This window comes from Microcaecilia unicolor, chromosome 14 (assembly GCF_901765095.1).
Source record: "Microcaecilia unicolor chromosome 14, aMicUni1.1, whole genome shotgun sequence".
Taxonomy (NCBI): domain Eukaryota; kingdom Metazoa; phylum Chordata; class Amphibia; order Gymnophiona; family Siphonopidae; genus Microcaecilia; species Microcaecilia unicolor.
This window is the reverse complement of record NC_044044.1, coordinates 3,957,484-3,971,770: the sequence shown is the minus strand read 5'-3', so window position 1 is coordinate 3,971,770 and position 14,287 is coordinate 3,957,484. Positions and strand designations below refer to the sequence as shown.

General features: G+C 41.8%; 1 protein-coding gene across 1 annotated transcript in view; it reads left to right on the top strand.

The window, feature by feature from the left end:
• Positions 1–14,287, top strand: part of LOC115458165 (vomeronasal type-2 receptor 26-like) — a 44,177-nt gene that overhangs the window by 17,049 nt on the left and 12,841 nt on the right. The window contains exons 3-4 of the mRNA XM_030188022.1: positions 966–1,772; positions 6,881–7,108. Coding sequence (XP_030043882.1) covers positions 966–1,772; positions 6,881–7,108 — 1,035 coding nt within the window. The remainder of the gene's footprint in view (positions 1–965; positions 1,773–6,880; positions 7,109–14,287) is intronic.

Here is a 14,287-nt window from a genome sequence, read left to right as displayed (position 1 = left end):
TGTTGGTTTGTAAACCACCTAGTACTTTCCGCTCAGTCTAGAAACTGTGATAATAAATACATAACTTTACATTGTATATGCTAGGATATTGGAAGTCAATGTTTTCCTCTCAAAAGAATCAGTTTTACAGAGGTGTCTTGTATTAACTGAAGGCTTCAAGCCTATGAGAGTCTAAGGCCCTGATACAATAAGTTGCAGTAATTCAATCATGACAAAACCAGGGAGTTAGTTGAAAGACATAGGACCCTTTTATCTACAAGAAAGTGAACTGCTCAAAGTCTTAGTGAAAAAGATCACTGGTCCTATGCTGTATAAATATATGTTGCTCAGAGACCAATGTTTTCGCTCTTTGTTAAGCCATAATGAATGCTTACTTGTTAATACTTTGCTCACTTTAACCTCGAGTAGTTTTTGGGCATTGGAAGACCCTAGGTCAAGTCACATATCAAGAATGGTAGAATTTGGTATTTCAGACTTATAAATATGATTCCTTTCTAGCTAAAAAGTCATGTCGCTTATAAGGAGAAGTGGTCTTTGTTATTGTCCTACTTTAGAAATGCTTGATGAGAAGTGTTTTTCTTTTCTTCCTCTCCACTCTTTCTCTCTTCTGTCCCTTTCCTGATTTTTGCAATTTGTATGCTGTTACAATGTTACACTGAATTGACCTCCGTTATTCTATTTTAAATTAATAAAAATATTAAGACAAAAAAAATGATCACTTTTATATTAGAAATATATAAATCAAGTGTGAGGTACTTAACTATCACAAACCTAAAGCAAATCAAAAGTTTTATCTTCCACTTTGGAGCCTGTATATTATGTTGTGTGATCAGTTCATTAATATCCCTACTTGCTTCAACTGAAAGTTTTGTGCAGTATACAATCTGGTAGAGATAAGAGCTAAAGTGTGAAAATGGGGGGGGGGGGGGCCAACTCCTTTGTTTTTATTTTGTTTTTAATTGCAGATCACTTATGGAGTGATGAATCAACGCTTAAACGGCCGAATCGAGTTCCCATTCTTCTATCATACCGTCCTTAATGGTTATTCTCAGAATCAGGGTTTGATTCAGCTCCTAAATTTCTTCAGATGGAACTGGGTGGGGATTATCACTTCGGATGATGAAAGCGATCAGAGAGAAAGTGAAGAACTGAAGAGGGAAATTATCATGAGTGGCAACTGCGTAGCTTTTGTGGAAACAATACCCTTGCTCTTTTTCCGTGAAGTGCTACCAATTACAAAACTTTGGGTGACTCTTGACAATATCTCTAAATCATTGGCCAATGTGGTTATTATCTACAGTTCTGTCAGCTTCTTGGTATCAGCTTTTTTCTACCTATTTTTTCACAAGAATAAAGTTAAAATGTGGTTCCTCTCTATTGCCTTATCTTCTCTTGCAAACTTTAATTACTTAAATAGGATTGCAATTGAAAAACAATTGAATGGATCTCTAGCATTCACCATTGCTAATGGAGAGATTCCAGGGTTCAAAGATTTCCTCCATGGTATTCATCCATCCACATTCCCAGAACCCTCCTTCCTACAGCCACTCTGGAAGGAGGCATTCAACTGTGACCCACTGTCCAATTTATCCAATTGCACAGGGCAGGAGAAACTGTCTAACCTTTCCCATTTGCAGTTTGATGTGGATAATTTTCATTTCACTTATAATCTCTACAACTCAATTTATGTCCTGGCTCATGCTTTGCACAACATGTACAGAAACAAGTTCCAGCATGTGGGGGATCTGAAATTGGAATTCCAGCCATGGCAGGTAAAGTCTCCTAACTGATTCTTTCTAACAATATAATTGGATAGATATTAAGCAGGGTTGAACCAAGCAGGAGAATATTCTGCATGCTTAAAGTCTGTTAAGTTGGCTGACCATCCATATTCAGTGGCACTTACTCAGGTGGTACCCCTGAATATACACTGTGACTGATACATCACTATCTGGTTAGTGCTGGGTTAGTCCAAGGGCACAGTTGGGGTGGAGATGTGGGATACAAATGCAATAAATAAATAAAGCTTAGCTTGAGTTATCTGCAGCATGGCCCATAGGAATAAAATGGGCCCTGCTGCAGATAACGTGAGCTAAGTTTTAGTAATAGACCCCTTATTTCTTTATTCCTCCAGTGGTCGTATGATCATTTAGGGCACTTTTTTGTTAGTTAGTTAGTTAGTTAGTTAGTTAGTTGGTTAGTTGTTATTAAAACAGGTCTATCTCAAAACATCTTAAATCTAGTTAAGGACATTTTTGTCTTATTCCATTATGGCAGACAAAGGTAAATTCCTAAGTATTAGGAATGATCACATCTTGCCCTCTGACACGCCCCCTTGTAATTCAAGTGCACTGTGGATGAACAACATTAAAAAAAAATTTAGAAAATGTGTTTCAAAAATAGGGATTTGAATGTTTTGGCAAGCAGAATGTCCAAATGCTGCTTTATGCCATTTTTTAAAGGTTTTTCTTTTTCAAAAATGAGCCTCCTAGTCTCCTATTGTCTATATAAAATACCAGCACACACCCTGAAGAAATTGTGGCTAAAACACTCATGTGTGCAATGACATTAATTTTGGAGCAGGTATAAATATAAATATGTGTTGTATGTGTGACCAAATATATGTTATAAAGTACCACCAACTTACTGAGGAAGTGGAATATTGTCACCTGGGAAGAAGGGGGAAAGGCAAGGGGGAAGATTGAGGACCAACAGAGTGGAATAAGTTACCTAGAATTCTCAGGACATGTGGAGGGGCATATTCGAATGGGGCGCCCAAGTTTTCCTGAGGGCGTCTTCTCAGGACGTCCCCGCGAAGGGGCGGGGAAACCCATATTATCAAAACAAGATGGGCGGTCATCTTTTGTTTCGATAATGCGGTCGAGGATACTCACATCTCAACATTTAGGTGACCGTAGAAATGGTCGACATAAATGTTGAGATGATCGACCTCAGAGATGGTCATCCCTGGTTTTCGGCCATAATGGAAACCGAGGATGCCCATCTCAAAAACGACCAAATCCAACTCATTTGGTCGTGGGAGGACCCAGAATTTGTAGTGCACTGGTCCCCCTGACATGCCAGGACACCAACTGGGCACCCTAGGGGGGGACTAACTGATGCACTAACTGAATGGAAAAAGCCCTTCCCTTACCGATCCCTTAGCTATTCGGAAAGGAATGGGCATGCATGCTCGCTGTTAGCTCATTTGCACACAATTTCATTCCTAAGGAGGAGAAGCCAGTGCAGAGCAGCCAAGCGTTATGCATGGCTGCTCTGCACATGCCAAAGACGGCTTCATACACGCAGATAAGCTGCGTGTATAATAGCTGTCTACAACCTTTAAACAACACAAGTCCAGGTGAAAATGTCCAAGTGCTTGTCAGGGATGTCTTTTTTTTTTTTAGTATGGGTGAAAGATGTCCAAGGGTTAGGCACCTTAGCTATGCCTCCATCCCTGTGATGAGCAGTTGAGGACTTCCACATTGTGGATGCTTCTGTAAGAAGGACATCCATGCCTTTGCTATGCCTCTGACATCCCCTTTATTTATTTGGATTTTGGATCACAAGTAGCAGCAGTGGGTTTTGAACTGGCCACCTCTGGATTGCAACACCAGTGCTCTAACCACTAGGCCACTCCACTCCACTCTGCTCTGCTCCCTTGAAATTTGGCTGTCCATGTGGGGGAGGGGGGGAGGGAGGCAGTTCAGGACGTCCAAAATGTTTGAAAGAAGGACCTCCATGCCTTCGCTATGCCTCCGCTGACACACACACACCTCCCTCCACAGGGACCTGCATACTGCTGCAATGGACCTGAGTATGATATTTGAGGCTGGCAAAAAAAGTTTTTAAAGTTGTTTTTTTCAGGGTGGGAGGGGGTTAGTCATCACTGGGGGAGTCAGGGGAGGTCATCCCTGATTCCCTCCAGTGGTCATCTGGTCAGATCGGGCACCTTTTTGAGGCTTGGTTGTAACAAAAAATGGACCAAGTAAAGTCGCCCAAGTGCTCGTCAGGGACGCCCTTCTTTTTTCCATTATCACTTGAGGACATCCATCTGTTAGGCACACCCCAGTCCCACCTTCACTACGCCTCTGACATGCCCCCGGGAACTTTGGTCGTCCCCACAACGGGAAACATTTGGGGACGCTCAAAATCGGCTTTCGATTATGATGATTTGGGTGACCCTGAGAGAAGGACGCCCATCTCCCGATTTGTGTTGAAAGATGGGCGCCCTTCTCTTTCGAAAATAAGCCTGAGAATAACTCAGGATTGTTTAAGAAACCATTGAAGCAGCACCTGTTGGTACAGGTTAAACAGTGACCTAGGCAGTTGATAGACCTTATGTGGTGATTTGTGTTTTTGTTATGTTTCACTGACTTGTGTTATATTAGATGGCTTTTTTTCTGTAATATTTTATTATGTATGTTTCCAAGTCTTTTGCCAAATAAGTTTTGAGATGATAACTCACTCAATCTGAAGTTTATTTATTTATTTTTGAGCTCTTGATATACCAAAGCTAGGCCTACACATGGGCATCTAAAAGGTTTATACAATGGTAAAAATAACAATGATGAAGTGGTAACAGAAGAAGAAAGAAAAGAACAATACAAAACCATGGAAGGTTTAATTGATATGAAAAGAGAAAGGCAGTTAAGAAAAATCAAAGACTACAGTCAAGTTGTGTTAGGAAGAAAAGGGGAAAAAAAGATGAGAGTTGGGGGTTTACTTAAAAAGTGGGAATGGAGGATTGACTCCTAATAAATAGTGGAAGGTTAATCCAGAGCTTGGGACCATTATAAGGAATGCTGAGTGATAGGTACTGGACATTCAAAGCTAAGTAGGAGAGGGTAATGTCAAGAGGCTGCTATCAGCTGAACAAAGAGGGGCATAGGGAACAAGGAGATTATTGAGGTAGGAAAGGAGGTCTGGATTTCTAGACAAGAAGCAGGGTTTTGAAAATAATGCGAGCATAGACAGGAAGCCAGTGATCAGAAGAATGATGTGGTCAAAACGGTGAGCATTGGGTAATAACTTAATAGCTGCTGATTATACTAGTTGGAGCCATTTGAGAGAAGAGAGGGAAAGGCCAGCGCAAAGGGAATTATAGTAGTCAAGATGTGAGATAATAAGTTAAAGAATGAGGGAGCGAAGACCAGCAGGAAGGAAAGGGAAAATAAAGCAGAACAGAGAACAGAGTTGGTCTGAGGTTTGAATATAAACTAGATTGTAAGCTCTTTGAGCAGGGACTGTGTTTTTGTGTATGGTGTACAGCGCTGCGTATGCCTTGTAGCGCTATAGAAATGATAAGTAGTAATATAAGAACAGAATGAAAAGTGACACCCAGGATTCTGACTGAGTCCCTAGGTGGAAGGGGAGAGTCGTTGAGGAGGGGCAAAGAGAGCAGATCATGCCCAGTACATGGAAAGAAGATAGCTTCACATTTAGTTACATTGAGGAACAAAAAGGTTGTTTGCTAACCAAGTGGATGATTGAGATAAGCAGGTGTTAAGATGCTGAATAGAGGTGGGGTCTGTGAGCTTACACAAAATTTCAATATCATTAATATAGCAGAATGGAGTGCAAGAATTACCCTGAATAACAGTGAGAAGCAGTGTAAGGGAGACATTGATCAAAGTTGGTGACAATATAGAACCCTAAGGTAAACCAGAATGAAGAGGGAACAAAGGAGTGGAGGACTGGTGACAGGAGAGTTGATAAGAATGGTTAGAGAGATAACTAGTAAACCAATCAAGGACAGTGCCAGAAATGCATATTGAGGGCAGTAATTGAAGAAGGAGAGTATGGTCAACAAGGTCAAATGCATATGAGAGATCAAAGGAGAGAAGAATAATTGGAGTGTGCTGGTCTAATGAAGAACAAATAAGATCATACCATGTTAGGAGGAGTGTTTCAATGCTGTGGTTTGTAGGATGTTACATTGCTTGATATGATTAACCATTTGACTGTGCACTAGGTTTTCTAGGGCTTTGAAAAAGAAAGAAAGGTTGGAAATGGGGCAGAAGCTCAAAGGAAGGGGAAGGTCTAGAGTGGGCTTTTTTAGCAGGGGGAAGACCAAAGCATGTTTCCAGGAGGTAGGAGGAGGAGGAGAGAATGGACAGAAGGTGGTGAAAAGGCGTTTCAAGAGAAAATCAGGCCAAGGGTCTGCAGCAGATGAAAATGGGTTAAGAGAGGCAAGAACATGTGACAAGGAGTGGGCAGTCGGCAGATTGAAAACTAGAAGAGGGACAGGGGAGAAGCAAAGGAGAAACAGCTTGTCCTTCTTCTACCAAGTCTCTGAGATGTCTATTATATATCTACCTCATCCTTTGATGCTATATACGCTAACTCTCCCATCTTATTTTTTAAGCTTCTAGTATTTGTATACAGGCACTTCACACATTAACCTCATTAGTATAGTTTAGTTCATTTGTGGGTGGCCTGAGTCTGCAGAGTTATAGCTGGAGGTCTTCAGATCCCTATCTCTAGTGCCCGGTGAATTTACTTTTTCACCTCTCCCCTATTTCTTGTGGAGCTCTCCTTTTCCAGCACAACAATCTAAAAAAAAAGGAAGACAAAGGAAAGAGGTTTACTGGAGAGCGTGGGACAGAGTATCGGTCAGTAGTACATAGATTTCTTTTCATAAAATAGGAGAGTGGCAAATAATATATGTTCACACACGATAATATGGTAGCATACTTTAGTAACTCAAGCCCTGTGATTGTAAGTCCTCTAGGAACAGGCAAATACTACTATGCTTTAATATGAAATTCTATGGAAAAGGCATGCGCTAAATCCAAATAAAACAAATACATTAATACCAACTGTGGACCATCAACTCTAGTTTCAGATACAATTTATAACCATTTCTTTCCATTTGTAGCTTAACCAGTACATTAAAAAGGTTCAATTCAAAACTCCTGATGGACGTGAGATCTACTTTGATGACAAAGGAAATGTACCAGTTTACTATGATATTGTAAACTTAGTCCTGCTACCAGATGGTTCCTTTAGTAGCATTAAAGTTGGAAGCTTCAATCAATCAGCTCCAGAGGGTCATCAGCTCTTTTTGAACTCAAGTGCCATCTTGTGGAATCCATATTTTAACCAGGCTTGTCATTATCTAATGTTCTTTTATTTAGTACAAATGTTGGCTCAATATCAATTGGACTATTGTAATTCTTTGTATAGGGCTCAGTGCCCTTTTAGCCAGAAAACAGCTCTTTAATTTATTTTTTTAACTAGAAAATTTGATAGTGTCACTAATTATATACAAGAATTGTATTGGCTTCCTATGAAGAATTGTGTTATTTTTAAAAGCTTTTTGTCTCATGCTTCTTGTTTTACAAGGTGCTTTTCCTGAGCTGGTGATACATTTATTCTCTCAAACATTTTGTTGTCACTCTCTTAGATTGCAGAGGCAATTGTTGTTAACATGCCCTTCTGTCAAGGATGCTCACTATGGGGTCATTTTACTACGCTATGGAAAAAAGGGCCCTGTGTTATCGGCAGGGACCATTTTCCCCATGCACCAGGGTCTTAACACAGCGGGTAAAATGCCTCCTCCAAATGACCACATGGTAAGATAACCCTTACCGCATGGCCATGCGATGGGGAGCACTTACCCCCCACCCATTAAAGGTGGCAGGAAGGGCTACTGTCGGGTTAGCACCGCACTACAGAAAACAAAAATTCCTGATCACCAGAAATGGCTAGTGTCCAGCCAGAACTACTGGTAGTTCCAGATTACAAAGCGGTAAGCCCACATTGGGCTTACTGCTGCTTTCTAAAAGACCCCCCTATAAGCAATATCTCAAATCTATGTTTTCATTTCAGGCTATTTATATTTGAAATTCTCTCTCTTACTATTTGAGATTGACGTCAAACTATTTGATTTTCTGAAAACAATTGAAGACATATTTGATTGATCTAAATGGATAACTTGTTTGGGATGTCTTTTGTTGATGTATGATATTGCCCCCCCCCCCCCCCCCCCCCCCCCACACACACACCATTGCTGTTTGGGTTCTCTTCTTGTAAATCACACCAAACCTTTTTGGGATGTTGTGACTAATAACCATTGAGCTGGATTAAATTAGATTAGATATAAAATATCCAGACACAGAATGGGAGACATGAGGCAAAGCAGGCACTCACTAAAGTCTGTAATGACCTGTTCCTTGCCAAATCCAAAGGTCACTACTCCATCCTCATCCTCCTCGACATATCTGCCGCGTTTGACACTGTCAATCATAATTTACTTCTTGATGCACTATCCTCATTTGGGTTCCAGGGCTCTGTCCTCTCCTGGTTCTCCTCTTATCTCTCCCACCGTACCTTCAGAGTACATTCTCATGGATCTTCCTCCACCCCCATCTCACTCTCTGTTGGAGTTCCTCAGGGATCTATCCTTGGACCCCTTCTTTTTTCAATCTACACCTCTTCCCTGGGCTCGCTGATCTCATCTCATGGTTTCCAATACCATCTTTATGCTGACGACACCCAGCTTTACCTCTCCACACCAGACATCACTGCGGAAACTCAGGCCAAAGTATCAGCCTGCTTATCCGACATTGCTGCCTGGATGTCCAACCGCCACCTGAAACTGAACATGGCCAAGACCGAGCTCATTGTCTTTCCACCCAAACCCACTTCTCCTCTCCCTCCACTCTCTATCTCAGTCGATAACACCCTAATCCTCCCCGTCTCATCTGCCCGCAACCTCGGAGTCATCTTCGACTCCTCCCTCTCCTTCTCTGCGCATATCCAACAGACAGCCAAGACCTGCCGCTTCTTTCTTTATAACATCAGCAAAATTCGCCCCTTCCTCTCTGAGCACACCACCCAAACTCTCATCCACTGCCTCATTACCTCTTGCCTTGACTACTGTAACCTACTCCTCACTGGTCTCCCACTTAGCCATCTATCCCCCCTTCAATCCGTTCAGAACTCTGCTGCGTGTCTTATCTTCCGTCTGGACCATTATACTCATATCACCCCTCTCCTCAAATCACTTCACTGGCTTCCGATCAGGGACTGTCCTTCTTTGTTAGATTGTACAGTGCTGCGTAACCCTGGTAGCGCTTTAGAAATGTTAAATAGTAGTAGTAGTAGATTGGTTATATAGCTGGTGATATAATGGCCATTTAATAAATGATCATGCTATAGGCATTACAGTTCTAGATTTGCTCACCTTAATGGCAGAAGCAAACCTATACAATGAAGCATGGTTGATTATCATGAAATAGATTTGTCCATAGCAAACTATAATCTATATAGTAAGGAGAGCTGTAGCAGAAAAGAGAGTGTAGAAGTTTTTTATGTAAAAATGTAAATGAAAGCAACTGAAATGAAGGTGATATAGGCACTGTGTTTTTTTTTTTAACAATTAGGGCACTTTCATTTACCCTGTTGTAAAATATGCCTTGAAAAATCTGGTAGAAGGAAATGACAGGTCAATTCTGAGCCAGCGGTGATCATATTTTTTTTTTTTTAAATACCACCACCAAAATTAGACTTGGATATTCAATTTATTTATTTATTGCACTTGTAGCCCACATTTTCCCACCTATTTGCAGGCTCAATGTGGCTTACGGAGACCTGTTATGGCAGCGCCATGCCAGGATTGAAATACAGTTGGAATTACAATGAGATCGAGGATGACAAAGAAGAATTAAGCAGACAGTTATAGAAAGGCATCATTCAGAGTAAGGTGGAGTGGTGAGGTGTTATGGATTTCGTGGCAGGCCTTGTTGAAAAGATAGGTTTTCAGAGATTTGCGAAAATTAGTGATTTCGTTAATTGTTTTCAAATTTGTTGGACGTGCATTCCACAGCTGCATGCTCATGTAGGAAAAGCTGGTAGAGTGTGTTTGTCTGTATTTTAATCCTTTGCAGCTCGGGAAGTGTAGGTTAAGAAATATGCGGGCAGATCTTTTAGCATTTCTGGGATGTAAGTCAACGAGGTCTAACATGTAAGTTGGGGCCTCTCCGTAGACGATTCTAGGAACAATCGTGCAGATCTTGAATGTGGTCCGTTCCTTAAGTGGGAGTCAGTGTAGTTTCTCTCTTAAAAGTTTTGCACTTTCATACTTTGTCTTTCGTGAAAAAAAGGGTCCAAAAAAGTGACCTAAATTTGCGCTAAAATCACCTTTCTTTTTTTGATTATCGGCCGAGGGCGCCCATCTTTCCTCGGCCGATAAACACACCCCAGTCCCGCCTTCACCACGCCTCCAACACGCTCCTGTCAACTTTGGCCGTTTCCGCAACAGATTGCAGTTGAAGACACCCAAAATCGGCTTTCGATTATACCGATTTGGGCGCCCATGGGAGAAAGACGCCCATCTCCCGATTTGGGTCGAAATATGGGCGTCTTTCTCTTTCGAAAATAAGCTGGATAGTAATATTCCATGGTCAATCATATCGAAGGCACTAGACATGTCGAATTGTAGGAGAAGTATGTTGTTGCCATTTGCAATTGCTTGTTTGAATTTATTCATTAAGGTCACTAGTACTGTTTCAGTGCTGTGGTTCGACCGAAATCCTGATTGGGATTTGTGAAGAATAAAGTATTTAGTTAAGTAGTTAGTGAGCTGTTTCATCACTATGCCCTCCATAAGTTTGGTTATCAGCGGGATGGATGCTACTGGGCGGTAGTTGGTTAAGTCATTTGCACTTTTCTTTGCGTCTTTAGGTAGGGGGTGAGTAGAATGTTACCCTTGTCCTTTGGGAAGAGACCATTTTGTAGCATGTAGTTGAGGTGGCTCGTGAGTTCTATAATGAATTGCTGAAGGGCGGATCTTATAAGGCTACTAGGGCAAATGTCTATTTTGCATTGTGATTTGGCGTATTTTCTAAGCGATTGAGAGATGTTTTCGATTAAGAGTTCATCAAAATTGGTCCATGATCGGTCTGATGGAAATTCCCCAGGTGTTGGATCTAGACAGTCAAGGAGGTTTACATAGTCAGTTGTCTTGATAGGTATCATGAGTCGGAGTTTTATGATTTTCTCTTTGAAGTAATTCGCAAGACTGTTTGCTGATGGGCAGTGGCGTACCAAGGGGGGGGCAGTGAGGGCAGTCTGCCCCGGGTGCACGCCGCTGGGGGGGTGCCGCGGCGTGTGCCTGTTGCCCTGTCTCAGTCCGAGTTCGCAATTCGCATGTGTTCACTGCTCCCTCTTAGTCTTCTCTGGAACAGGTTACTTCCTGTTCCGGGGCAGACTCAGAGGGAGCAGTGAACACATGCGAATTGCGAACTCGGAGACAGGGCAACAGGCATGCACCGTGTCACCCCCCCCCCCCCCAGCAGCGTGCACCTGGGGGGTGTCATTTCGCTGGGGGGGGGAAGAGGTATCATTTCACCGGGGGGGGGGGGGGGGGGGTCGCGCTGCACCCAGGGGTGGCACATCGGCGATCCGCCCCTGGTGTCAGCTAGGGTCGGAACGCCACTGCTGATGGGGTATCTATGTTGTTAGAAGTAACTGGCGTGGTATTTAGTAGTTTGTTTACGAGCTGGAAGAGTTTATGTGTGTCCTTGTAGTCTGGTCCGATTTTAGTTTTATAGTATAATCTTTTAGGTTCATGTTCAGACATCAACATTGAATATCTGGGTATTTGCAGTCTTCCAGAAGTTATCCAGTATAGCTAATATTCACTATTATTCCCAGGTAGCGTAATCGTGCAAAGGTAGGAATTTGTTTATATGATCAGAGGTGATATTAAGCAGTACTATCCAGGTAAGAAATCAGGCCCAAAATAGGTGCAAGGTCTGGACCAGGAACTCACACAGAGACTGGGAGTACTGCTGGACCCCACACACACAAAGAACAGGTGCTGTACTGGAACCCACTCACACAGTCAGCAAGACATTGCACTGGAACCCATATATACAAGGAGCAAAAAGCTGCTTACTGGAACCCACATATACAAGCAGCAAGATGCTGCACTGGAACCCACACACACATGAAGAGCAATGACTGCTCACTGGAACCATGAAATCAAATGTTTATTGAGTAAAAAGACTCAACACAAATGTGTTTCGGCCGCTAGACCTGCATCAGGAGTCTACAGTAAAAATATATACATACATAATGAAAAGATTTACAATAAAATTTGAATTCTTCAATATGTGAAAACAAATGAGAGCACGTAAAGTAATCAAATATATGCTTTAGGAGCAACATATATTTGTGATTGAAGGCGCTTTAAAGTTCATGGTTAACTAGAGTTGGTTATGAAGATTGAATCCAGTTTGCTGTAAATATAAGAAGATTGAAGTTTGCCCTTTTTGGCAAATGGATTTATTGGATATTAATAAGATCTTTCAGCACTTCCTTTTAATTTGGTGCTGTTGGGACTGAGCAATTTTTAAGAAGAATTATGTAATAACTGTGTGAAGAACTTTAACTTACCATTGAGAGAGACCACTTGTGTAGTCTGATGGTATGGTATTATATATATTGTGATAAATATAGGTGATGCCCTGCCATGAATAGGCCACTAGAGGGAGTTCTTCCAGTGAAGGACCTAGGTAATGACCTGAAAGGGGTCATTAGAGGGAGCTCCACCTTACAGATGATAGCCAAAAGGCAGAAGACTGGAGAGAAGTGGTCTGACCCTTGTAGAATTAAGTGTAGGAGGGCCCATAACAGAATGGAAGCTGTAATTTTCCTTTTAAGTGGTGGACCTAGCTAAGAAGGTTCTAGGCTCTTCTGGAAGGAAGGGGGGTGTCTCAGAGAGGGTGGAGTTCAGTCTCAAATCCACTATAAATGCACTCCCTGGGAGGAAACAGTCAGAAGGGAGATGGAGCCCTGGTCCTGTGGTTAACCAGAGAAATTAAGCTAAGAATCCTGGGGCATGGACCCCAAAGAAAAAAAAAAGCTGGACCAGAGAAGCTGACTGGAGGTGGGCTGAGAATCCCAGTGCATGGAGCCCAAAGGAGAACCAACAGCCAGACTTACAACAAGGTACTTACCTGAAAGTCTCAAAGGAAGAGGAGGGGTTTGTTCGTTTTTCGATGTACTTTGTGTTAGATGCCAGTGTGAATAAAACACTGGATTAGCTTTAGACTTGAATAACAGTTGGGGTTGGAGGACAGGACGATATGATTATGGTGAAAGTTAAAGTCTTGTCCAAGGGGAGGTGGCTGTTTAACTAAGACCCCAATTCTCCTGTAGGAGAGCTCAGTTAGAAGATTTCTTGATGAACTATCTGTTTTGAAGGAGAATTCACCCACAGTGTGGTTGGCGAATGCTAGATAGAACTAATCTGAAGGCTTCCTAATTTGCACATCATCTGATGCCTGCAAACCCAGTATGTTTATTTATATGAAAGGTGCCAGAGAGCACATGAGAAGCACCAGAACTGTTGGCTGATCCAGGGAAAACCTTCCTGTAGGTGGGAAGACTGAATGACTGGGGGTGGACAAGACACCCTGAGTGTAAAGAGGTCCCATATCCATGACATAGAGAGTACTAGCTACTGTAGAAGGGGGATGTCTCTGAGTAACTTCTTAGAAACAATGAGTAGGTTGGAAATGTATGTGGATCTAAGATCCAGTGAACACAGGCTGGAAATATTGTTTAACCCCAGGAACCTCTGACCATACTCACTAGCCAGGTCCTAAACATCTCATCATTAATTATGTCACATTTCCCAAACCTTCTACTAATCTAGTGCAAGTTACAAAAGGAAATATCTTAATACAGTCTTTAGTATGGGGCCCTTCTTTGTCATTTGGACTTAGTTTGCCTAAGCCTTAGTATATTCTTCAGTATAGATATGCAATTTATTGTTTTTTTTTGTTTGTTTTTTTACCAGGGCAAAAATGTTCCTTTGTAGCCATTGAATTAGAACATCTGACAGTCCTTTCCTATTCTATCATGCCTTATTACTAACACATCCTATCATAATTTCATATGATAGATGAAGCACATTTATAATCATAACACCTGCAGTTTCTAATAGAGCTCATTCACTAGTAGCATATATTAGTAAGTGGTAGTGGATGACACATATTAGTGAATTATCTTGACAGTGTATAATATGCCTTTTGCATAGCAACTTTTGGTACCTCAGATATGTTCTTTTCACTAGGGAGAACTTAAGGAGTTTACAGTTCTCACACCAAAGGGTCTGGTGGTAGAAAGAAAAATCAAATGCTCTGATTTACCAAGGGGCTCTTTTGCCAACGCTTAATGTGCTCTAAGACCCCCTTTTATCAAGATGCAATGCCGATAGAGCCCATTCAAAGTGAATGGACTTTGTCAGCATTACAGTACTGGCAGCCGCTAG